The 12263-nt window shown below is 35.3% G+C and overlaps 1 protein-coding gene across 3 annotated transcripts in view; it reads left to right on the top strand.

Annotated features, from left to right (window-relative positions):
• Positions 1–12263, top strand: part of LOC134529347 (synaptojanin-1) — a 214961-nt gene that overhangs the window by 42893 nt on the left and 159805 nt on the right. For all 3 annotated transcript variants that reach the window (XM_063363310.1, XM_063363309.1, XM_063363311.1), the window contains 3 exons: positions 8492–8578; positions 11214–11481; positions 12004–12168. In XM_063363310.1, the coding sequence (XP_063219380.1) occupies positions 8492–8578; positions 11214–11481; positions 12004–12168 (520 nt within the window). The remainder of the gene's footprint in view (positions 1–8491; positions 8579–11213; positions 11482–12003; positions 12169–12263) is intronic.

Below are 12263 nucleotides of genomic sequence, written 5' to 3'. Positions count from 1 at the left end.
GGCCATAGACTCCTGGCTTGAGGCCGTGACGTGACCCGTGTGGGGACTAGACTTGACTCCCCCTTTGTGCAGTAGTACTAGTGGGCTCTTAAGGCGTCCCACACGCCTCGGGACTCAGAAGATTACGCACACGGCTGCTCAGTTAAACTCACAGAAGACTAGTTGATGTCGAGCGGCACAAGGAAATAAACTTTACATAAGTAATTACGTGAAAAGAGAGTTATTAACTGATACACTGAAATAACATGCCAACAGGAATATTACACCGGCTTAAAGGCCGACCAGGTCACCTCGTGGCCTGGCCTCGAAAGTTCGTTACGTATTAAGATGAAATAAAATATCCAACTGGATTTAAATAATTATGTTAAAGAGCCAACCTCGCGGGGTAGACCTCGAGAAAAAGCAAAGGTTTAAAAAATAACTACGGAGCGACGGATGTTACCAGATCAGTGAAACTAAAATTGAAGTCGACGAGGTGCACGCAGGCCTTCTACACCGGGCGGCGAACGGAAGCTGACTGACGAGGCCAGGGCATCATGGCCACCGGGAAGCGTTAAGTTCCCATTATGTTACCAGGTATCCACCTGGTAACATATTAACATGAATAACCCTCTTAAACACTAATCAAAACTGACCACAATGATTTATCATTTCCAAACTTAACTTATTTTTAATTAATTTGTTAAAGTTCAAAAAAGTATTTGCAGGTAGTTCCGGGGTTGCCCGCCTGGGGCGCTGCGCTGCGCCTTTCTTACTAACTAAAAACTTAAAACATAAACACTTAGGCATTTAAACAAAATTAAAATAAAAGGTTTACATTACAAATACTTATTACTAGCTGCCCGACCCGGCTTCGCACGGCTATACTAATGGAAAAAAATTAAGCCACATCTCCCATTTACAGTAATGGTAAATAAAAAAAAATTCAGTGAAAATTTATTACAATGCTGTATAATGTACCAGAGAGAAAATGAATAGCACCGATGGTTTCCCGACTCGTGCACGCAACGTACAACTGATGTACCCGTACTTCGCTACGGCAGTCTACGGGCAGATCACTCTTGCGCCACTCATTATACATGCCCCTCCTTGTGGGTATGCCACTGCCGCGCGATGCCTGTTGCCACGGAGACGCAGAAGGCATGAACAATGCAAAATCCTGTTCTCATGCAGACAAAGTACCCACTGTTGCCTGGTTTTAACCACCCATGGGATCTAATTTTCGGAAAATGTCATCCTGCGTAACATAAGGAACATTACTGTGAAGTTTCAAGTCTGTAAAATATATATACTTGAAAAAAAGGGCAATAAAAAAACAAATTAAACACAGAGAGGAAAAAAAACAATAGTATAGGTTTGCGATTTAAAGTGATAAAAAGTATTTAAATACTAATTGAACTCTTATAAGGGTACTGATTGCTTCGTTGTTAATATCACACGGGTGTTTTTTACTTGTATGGGAAAATTAAGAATGATAAGGCATCTAGTGCGTGGCAACCATGGGCGTACCCAGAAATTTGTTTCCAGGGGGGGGGGGGGGGGTTTTTCCCATAATTTGTTAAATGAAAACTCACCTGCATATTTGTAGTTCCTGATTATGTAATAGTATTTTATCTTTACTGGTCACAATTATGATTAATAATACAGTCAATTAACTCAAGAAAAAAAGGTTATTTTTATCGTACGAAAACTGTTTTAGGTATATGAAGAGTTATTTTAAAATTTGGTTTCATTTACAATACACAATTTATATATCGTTTTAGCTTACCACTTTGCCTTGCTCTCAACCCTGATTTCATTTTTTTTAGCTCTCTTAAATATATAAAGCATGTATTGAAATATGGTTTCTTACAGGCTTTACAGTGCAGTGCAGCATATCCTTCATACACACTGACATGACTATGTTCAGCACCTGAACCAGTAAACAGAGAATTAGCCAACTAATACAGATATAATAAAAGTATTGACAACAACGAAAGTGTGTTTTTTACTACAATGTTATATTTATGCATAACAAGTTAAGCTTGAGGTTAATTGCTTTTCAAAAAGCTCTAACTTTACAAATGAGCAAAATAAATACGTTAAATTAAAACATTTTAGGACACATTTGTAATGACCTCATTAAATTACAATTATAGCTTACAAAGATAAAACATCAAATAATTTTTTTACATTTAAAACATACACACAAAAGATAACATGTTAAAGTTAAGTAGGAATTACAAATTACAGTCGTAATAATTTCAATTATTGTATACAATAATTACTGAACTATTTAGAAATATACTCAATCAGATAATAAAAATATTTAAGACAGCAAATGTGATCAATTATTTGCAGAAACAACATACAAATCAAGTTGATACAGAAATGCGCCTGGGCATTTTCAGAAACCTCGAGACAACTTCTTCTGTTTTCACCTGTATACTGCGGTGCACAGTAAGAAGTGCTAGTCCAGTCAATCTCGTCTCGCCCATAGAGTTTCTCAAATAAGTCTTCAACCTCCTTAATGGTGAAAAAGTCCGTTCTAGGGTTGCAGTTGATACTGGAAGTGTCGCTAGAACTTGCAGTAACTTCTTCACATTTGGAAAAAAATGTTTATTACAAGTAGCAAATGCATCCAATGCATTGGCTGGTCTTGACTTGGGGTCTTCCTTCATCCATTTGTTTTTCCAAATAGAAAATTCGGCATCAAATATGCTGTGTTCCGGCAAAATCGTCTTTTAAAATTCAACACACATCCTCAACTCTTCTACATTTGCATCACTGCTGTAATATGGGATAATCTTCTGAATGGATGTTAAGAGAGATTTGTGCTTTTGGAACCTCTCTTTTAACTGAGTCAGGACATGATCAAGAAAAGGCAGGTACAAGTTCTTCTTAAAATGATATTGTGTGGATTCCGTAACAATATTAGCTCTGTGAGCTGATCTGGCAACTATACGGGGACTCCTAATTTCCTCCCCCACTTTTTCTAGCATCAAAGATGATGTTGTGTAAATATAATTGAACTCATGTGTATTTTCCCTTAGCTCATCAAGTGTGGTCACAACATCGTCAACATATCTTAGGGCTGCTGCAAGATCGGAGTTGACAGATTGTAGAAATTTACAAACAACTAAAGTGTATGAAAATATTTTTCTCAAGGTATTCAAAGCAACAACAAATTCACTTTGAATTATTGCACAGTACAAATGATGGGCTTTTTGGGATGCTTCTCTGTTGACGAATTATTCAATCTTTAGAAGAAATTGGCTCATAAATTTCTTTGAAACGCAGCACTGCTTCATGATTGTAAACCCATCGAGTTTCACACATTGCCAACAAATTAGAATGTGCAGATGAAGGCATAAGTTCTTTAATGGTATCTTTAAGCATGGTCGTATTTTTGCAGACATTCTAAAGAATGAACCAACTGACTTATTTGTACCTATACAGTTACGAATTGTAGGCAGAGAACATGAATCTGCAAGAGCCAGGTTTAAAGAATGAGCGCTACAGTGAACATACAAAGCCATTGGGTAATCTTTCCTTATATAGGCTTGAGCACCGTGTAAATAACCACTCATAGATGATGCACCATCATAGCCTTGACCAATTAGGTACTCATCATGGATGCCGTGATGTTTCAGTGCTGCAGTAATTGTTTCTGCAAGCCCTTGTCCAGTCAAATCTTTTACAGGAGTAAAAGTAACGAAATCTTCATGAATTTTATTTTCATCATCATCCAACCATCGGACACATAATGACAGCTGTTCCACAGTTCTTATGTCTGTAGTTTCATCTACAAGGACTGAAAAACACTTGGCTTTGTTTATTTTGTGAACGATTTCCTCTTGAATAATATCACCACAAATATCAATAATTTGATTTTGAATTTTTGGGCTTGTATACATTGCATTTTTTTCACCACTTACAATGTGTTTTTCCAATATAGAATCCCCTGCTTGCACATGGAATCTTAGAAGAGATCTAAAATTTCCTTCACTGATGTCTGTGGCTTGTGTCATAACATTTCCTGCATCATGCTTACCTCTAAGAGCAAGTTCTTGCCTTCCACATAGAATTATTGTTTCAACGATGGAACCAAGAATTACTCTGTTTTCTTCATCTTGTCGGGCACGCTCCTTGCTGATTTGATTAAGTATGGGCTGTTGTTGCCCTTGTGCTACCTTCAGGAAGTTTTCCGTGAATTCACTGCATTTTTTGTGATAAGAAGTGTTTGCATGTTCTGAAAAACACTCCAGTGCATTTTTCCAATTTGTGTACGCTTTTGTCACAAGAGATCCGAGTTTTTGGTGACTTCCTTTCCCTGCTGCTTCTTGGGCGAACAAAACACAATGTCGACAAAGGGCTCCTTGTAAGTGCTGCGTGTATGTCAACCAAGGAAACTTAGAAAACCATGAGATTTGAAAACGCAAATTTCTTTTTGTTTGCACAGGGAAGCAGTAGTCTTTAGGAGGAGTCCATGGACACTTCAAGAGATTTTCTTTCGATAAATCATCCAAATTGTTTCTTCCGATGAAAAGTCCAATGTCCCAATGACTGTTGCATATGTGTAACGTGTTCTGACCCGAATTTGAACCTGAATCAGTAGGGCTTTTGACATTTTCAATTTGCATCTGTGTATTTGATTCTCCAATTTCTTTACCCCCACCCTCATCATTTAGTGTTTTGATTTTTTTTACAACGAAGGTAGTCAGTGATGACTGTTTTTGACTGGAACGTTTCATTTTCTGTAATAAAAAAAATACACCACATATTAAGAAAAATTTAACCTTTCTTTCAGTGCCTTTTAGTTTTTTAGTTATGTTTCCTTTCATTTTATGAGTTTGCTAAATTATTATTGTCTTAAGACATATGTTTATTGCCAACCATTGTGCCACCTCACTCAATTTAGGATATAGAAAATTCTGCATTTCAAATTAAAACTTAAACATTTTAGTAATGATAAATGAAAGAATAGCATCTAACAGATGGACAAAATAGCAAAGGTATAGGTATACGTTATAACTATAACATTAAGATGTGAAATTGAATATAATTTTCAAACCAAATAAAATTACACCTATGTTTGTAACTTATAAAAAACAAAGAATGAAAAACTAGGTATTTCGTGTTTTCTTAAATTTTTTTAAATAAAAGCTTTGCATTTTGCAACAGTATACAGTTAAACTTAAATAAAAAGAACACAAACATACCCAAATTTGGCTAGTTTGTTAAAGTAAATTTCTTTATATTGAAATTTTTTAAAGTCTACAAAAAGACATACATGCATTAACTGATAAGACACAGTCTGAGAAACATGAAATAGCTACACAAAAGTTACATACTTTAAAAATTAAATTTTATATAAGAAGTTTGCAGTACGGCTTCATTATTACAAACTCCAAAGGACCAAAACTAGAACTTGTCTGTGTATTGAAGGTCTTTATAATAAAATAAAAATTAGAACATTCCTTAATAAATCCCATCGATTTATTTTTAAAACAACCAAATGGTTTGTTCTTAATAGTGAAGTATTCTTTGTACTGAAGTTTTCTATATTGATGCTTTACTGTATATTGTTCTCTTATATATTGTATTGGAAAGTTAAATCTCAAAAATCAAAAAATCACAACCAAAAAACGCAGCAAAGAATAGAAATGAAATGGGTACGCAAACCAATCGAATCACATCCAATGCAGTAACGTTCCATCCTCAACATTTTTATAGCAAATATTAGCTGGCGCCATAAGTGAATACATTTTAATAATATTTTTTTTTGGTTACATACGGTTAAATAAAGAAATAATTTTGAAATAGTTTTGATAATGACCATGTAACTACTAACCAGAAAGTCTACACTCTAAAACATTGTTATACAATTAAAATATTTTAAGTATGAACTGACATTGCCCCCAGTTTATGAGGGAAGTATGCAGAAAGAATATTTATTTTCACTAAACACCACAACTGAAAAATTCACAAGTTACTCACAATAATATTAAATATTGTATTAAATGACATGCAGTAGACCCTTTTTGGCATCAATTCGTTTACGTTAACACTACACAACACAGAAACAACGCCATCCGCCAACCTGTGTCCAAGCAGTATGCACAAATCTCAATACTTAACGCTACCTACCCAGTGAGGGAGGAACTATAAACTACATATTAGATAAGGAGGAGTCGAGGAATATTGATTCTCTCGACGTGTTCTGTACACATGATGTCTCGATCTATTAAAACTAAATATAGATGTAGTAAATCATGCATACAACCAATTTTATTTCCATTTTTGTTTGCGACATGCCAGACAAAGATGAACATATTTCGGGGGGGGGGGGGGGGGGGGTTTCAACCCCCAAACCCCCCCCCCCCCCCCCCTTGGGTACGCCCATGGTGGCAACAATGTTAATAGGCAATAGGAAATAAACTTCTATGCGCCTGCGGCATTGTCAACACACTCTTCGTACGTGTGCTGCATGTTGTATCTAACCCCCTCCAACACATTTGATTCTAAATTGGACTTTTAGTAAGGATCCCTAATGTTATTGATAATATAATATAGCCTATAGCCTTCCTCGATAAATGTACTATCCAACACTGAAAGAATTTTTCAAATCAGGCCAGTGGTTCCTGAGATTAGCGCGTTCAAACAAACAAACAAGCAAACAAACTCTTCAGCTTTATAATATTAGTATACATTTTAATTAAGTTTTTACTGGAACGTGGCACTGAAGCTACTGCCTTTTGCAGGGCCAAGGCTCACACGCACACACGCATGCACTCTGCGGCAGGAGGTTTGAAACAGAGGGTGTTGTTGGGTTGGAGAGGGGGGCGGCGACGGCGTGGGGCACATCGGGCTTAGGGGGAGGGCATAGCCCCGGTCGACGTCTATATATATATATATATGTATGTATATATATGTATGTATATATATGTATATGTATATATATATATATATTCACATGCTATGTTTTCACTTACGCCCTCTATCTTCCAGTCTGTCTCTGAACTTTCACCCTATCTTCAGGCCAACCTTTGCCATGATCTAGGCTATGTTTGGTTAGTCTTTCTTTGTGCTATTCTTTCTTGTACAGCAATGCTATATCATCTTATCATTTGCAAAAGCCTAGCTGTCTACTGTGGTACATTATTATGCATTGTCTTTAATCCTAGCTCTTATACAACTTTAAATCCTAATAGATTTGCTCAACTGTCTGCAACGTTTCACCATTTCATCCAAAGCAGGTATCTATAGGATCTATAACAGCTCATCTGTCTTTATTTTGAAGCTGAATAGCAGCGTATTCCGGTAATTCTCTCTGTTTGTTGTGGTATACGGTGTTTCCCCTAATAATTCATCATATGGATGGGTGAAAGGCAAAGTGGTGTAAGTCAGTTATTTAAGTCTTCTTTTTTGCTCTAGAATTGAGTATAATTATGTTAAAAAAACTACTGGGGTATCAAAAACTAAGGAAAAATCTTAGTAAAACAATGAACATAAACAAAATGCTTATTGATAGAAAATAATTTTTTTTTTAGGCCACTTTGCCTTTCACTCGCCCATATCTAACGCATAGTAGATCTAGTAGATTATTCTTGTTGGTTTTTTATGAGTTACATTTACTGTTTATCTACACATCAGTGAGGTAATAGTCAGACTCCATTCTGCTGTCCTACCTTACTCTGGTGTATATTTTTTGTGTTAGCCAACAGACATTGCCCAAAACAGGCTTGCACTATACAAATACAAAACAAAGAAACATACTAAACGTAGAAGAGAAATACATACAAAGACAAATTATAGAAAAAATGAGAGAATTCAAATGATGTGGCAAAGGTGAGGTAAGGAATTACTACTAGGAAACATTAAATTTTTTAAGCAAAGAGTGATGTATAGATGTTAGATGAAATTGTCGCTTAACATTTGAATTAGGCTGTATTTTCTGAACAAAAATCTGGTTTGTTATAACAAGCATTTCAGTGTGTTTGTAAAAAAAAAAAAGTAATTTTGGGGTATTTAACTTTCAATTTAAAGTGTTCTTGTGTTCTTTAGTGAAAGTTCTACTGAGAAGGAAAGTAACGCTGGCCAGTCATAAGATTCATGTGTTTTTGGATTAAACAAGACATTCAAGTAACTTTTTTTTAGGCAGGATTACATTTTAATATGTTTTGTGCCCATAAAAATCAAGAAAATATTATAAGATAAATTATGGAATTCAAAGAAAAACCCAAATGTGTGTGTCAGTGAGAGGCCCCCCACCAAGTAGACTAGTTCATTAAAATTCAAAATGACTACCATCCAAGTTAAATGACAGCACTGCTGCAAAAGATTAAGAAACATTTTTAAAAATTAAATTTTTTTGGAATGAAAACTGAAAATGGTATGGTAAAAAAATTAACATTGAACAGTAATATTAGGAATGGTGATACATTTGTAATATTGATAAATGTGAATTGTTTTAAATGGCTAACATTGTTATTTTAATAATTTTTTTCAGCACCACAAGAAACTGAGTCAGTAAAAAGAAATTATGTGAAATTGTTAGATGCTTATGGTTGCCTTGGCGTGCTGCAATTAATTGTTGGTGAGTATTATTCTGGTTGCCAATCTAAGAAAGGTGAATATGCGTATGTATGGTATTGAAATAAAAATACTATCAAGGTTGGGTATACACCTAAAGATTTATTGCTAAAAATAACTATTATCATATCCAAAATGTCTTGAAAATTGTTATCCTAAAGCACCTCAAGTTGGTTTTCTTTTGAAATTCCAGGTACATTAAGGCTTTGGTCAGTTTATAAAAACCAAGGATTGATACATCACAAAGTAACGTGAACATATCAGCCCTAGGCTGAGTCACCATGTGTTCAAATAAATTTTTTTTGGCAGAAGACTTACATTTTTTATTTTGTAATCCAACAAGGATTTTTGGACTTTGGTGAAAGTTTAGCATATAGGTGACGAGTTACTTTCAGCAGAGTCAGCATATAATATAAAGTGTTCAAAGGCTTTGTATTGTTCTATACAGGCGCGTAGGAAGCAAATATTTAATGGGGGGGCAAAGGAGAGTATCATTATAAGTGGTGGATTTAACAAAGGGGGTGTCCGGGGGCTCTCCCCCAGTAGAAAAAAAAATTGTATTCTAAGGAGCAAAATGGTGCTATTTAAGCATCTTTCGTACATAAAAATAGAATGTACTACTAGCAGAAATTTTAACTTTTTTTTATAACAAATTTACTTAAGGTTTGGCATCACAAAACAGTGTTCACTTTTCAGTTTTCGCCTCGTAGAATTCATTTTGAAGGCAATTTGTTGAATTTTTCCACTGCACAGAGTACATAAATTACAAGCACCTTCAAATTTAGTCCCCAGATATCAGCAAGTTATCTAGAGCTGTAGAAAAGGCAAAGATTGAAATTAAAAATGGAAAAAAGCTATTCGCAATAACACTCATATCATTTTATTCAGGAAAGTCAAAATTTTATTTTGGTATTAAAAATTAAAAAAGTCAATATTTTATTTTTTTACTGTCAGACTCCCCTTAAGAATAAGTTTAAAATGCGAGCCCCACAGAATGGGAGAGTGAAGATGCTTAAAAATAACTGCAAATCTGATTGATAAATTCTTGTTCAATGATTTGTAGATTCAAAGAAATTTCTTTATTACTTGATGGAATAATCACGAGCGACGAGCGGGAAAAAATAATGTACAGACATGCTAAACTTAAATGTTAAATAGGTATATTAGCTATGGTTTTCGGGATCATGTAAAAATTTGTCTCAGTCTAAACTGCTGAAAAGTAATACCTGAGTTAAATGAATCCAACTCTTCTTTAGGATGTTTTTCTTCACAGGCATTACAGCCTAATGTGCACTGCTTTTTAGGTGGTGGTTGTGATGAACTGCAGGACTGTGCAGAACGGTTGTTGAAGAAAAAGTTGATGCTTTTCTGAGTCATTGTACGCCGCAAAAATTAAAATACGATTATAAATTTTCTCCTTAAACCCTAAATGTTTTTCATCACTGCCATTCCGCACTACTCACTCACGATACTACAAATAAATAAGTTTATTTTAAACAGTTCTGTAGTACGGCTCACAAAGTTTCTTGGACTTAAAAGCAAGACGTACAGCTGTTGAATGATGACTGATGTGGAAAGCGCTCTGCACGTCAGGTCGTTACCGTTAGGTAGAAACGAGGCGGGGTGAGTGCAAGGGTCTGAAGGTCAGGTAGACAAGGGTGGACAAAAACGGAGCGTAAGCTACTGCAACGAGCGGAAACATTTACTGGTCTTATATCCCACAATAATATTTCCGCTATCAGCACTGTGAAACGTGAATATTTAGAAGAAAACAAGAACAGTTGCTGTATGTATTGTGCCTGTACACTTATCGAAAAGTCTTAATTTATTTTAAGAATAAAGTAGCGCACAGACAAGAAAATCCCACAAAACCACTTAGCATTGCAATGAAGACAATACCTCTTGTTCATCTGATGCAATGGCCGGGCAAAACCATCACTTTGCTCGGCCATGAAATGTTATGGCCGGGCAGTCGCCTGGGTCGCCCCCCCGGTTCCTACGCGCCTGGTTCTATATTCTGTATGTGTGTAGGATAGTACAAAACACAAGAACCTTTTTTTAACAAAGGACTTGGTGGTTGAGTAATCAGATCACACGCCCTCTACCTGGTTTCAATTCACGGTGGGGTCAAACTTGGGACGTAGTTCACAAAATTACAGGTTTGTAACCAATAAGTAAAATTTTGCATGTGTGTATCTAATTACAAGTGTTTTCACAATAGCACTCTTGTAAGCTTGTAATGACAAAAGAATTCTTACAAGTTTGAGTGATTTACTTGTAGGTTACTAAAAAAAACTGGGTTATTGACATTTATAGCCTACAGCTGATACTTGATGTTACTACTAATTTTCTACCTACCTCAAAAAGTAGTTAGGTTACATTTACAAGTTTACTAATAATTCTTCTAGAAAGATGTTGTGGTCTTCTTCTTCTCCTCTTTTTGTGGAATGGGCCCCTAGATTTTTGATTGTGGAACACAAAATAGACGTTGCTGTGAGCTAGCAGGGTTTCTTGGGGTACTTCCATTTTCTCTACTCATTCATTCTGTCAATGCTCTATTCTTATCCTATCACCCCTCCTTGCCTCTAATGACATCATATGCAAATTTTATTTGCCAGTTCTTAATTTTTTTTTTCCAGGCGATGGCTCTGTCTTGTACTTGGTGCTGGTGACTGGTTGCATTTCTGTTGGCAAATTGGCTGATTCAGAAATGTTCCGCATCACTCAGACGACCTTTATTTCACTCCGTAACCAGGCACAAGATGAAGACCGCATCGTTGAAGTTAGAAAAGTGTTGAATTCAGGAACATTTTATTTTTCATGGTCAACTTCTGAATCAACTTTAGATTTAACACTTTGTGCTCAACGCAGAGTAAAAACAACAAGAACAGACAATAGATTTTTTTGGTAAGCCTACACAAATTATATTTTGTTTTTGCATGCTACCCACATATCTATGGTATATTGGTCATAATTGTCAGGTGTCATAGGTACAACATGAGGGTTGGTGAGTTTGATCCTAAACTCTTAACACAGCTTAATTTATGAGCACTGAATCACTACTCAAGTGTTTCAAAATGCACTATAAACACCATCACATTAAGCCATTATGCTTAACTATGCAAGGTTAAACCTACGTATATCTTTTTAAATAGTATTATCACATCAGGCTTGTTTCAAAAGGCTTTGAATCTAGCCAAAATTGTGCATTTATATCAAGAACAACAGACAATTAATTTTAATTGAACATCATTGTAGCTTGTGAGTCAAACCACTTAATATTTTTTTTAAATATTGTCTGATGTTTGTTTTTATTAAATATATAATATAATCTTATTTAATAAAGCATAAATAAAAATTTTACTTAGCATTTGTTTTTTAATTTTGTGTCATGATTATCACTATTTTTATTTTTTTATTTTTTTTCAGGAATCGCATGCTACACATACACTTCTTAAGATTTGGCATTGATTGTTCCCAGTGGTTGTTGAAAGCAATGTGTGGCAATGTAGAAGTCCGAACAGTTTATGTTGGTCATCGACAGGCTCGTACAGTGATCATATCACGATTAAGCTGCGAGAGAGCAGGCACCAGGTAACACAAAATGATCTATGCTTATTAGGAAATTCATAAAAGCAATATTGTGTTAAAAAAATTGTTACTTTTTATTTTAGTGTGTAATATTTAAG

The sequence above is a fragment of the Bacillus rossius genome, chromosome 2 (genome assembly GCF_032445375.1).
Source record: "Bacillus rossius redtenbacheri isolate Brsri chromosome 2, Brsri_v3, whole genome shotgun sequence".
NCBI classification, from domain to species: Eukaryota; Metazoa; Arthropoda; class Insecta; order Phasmatodea; family Bacillidae; genus Bacillus; species Bacillus rossius.
The sequence above is the reverse complement of the archived record's forward strand: the minus strand, read 5'-3'. Positions and strand labels throughout refer to the sequence as shown.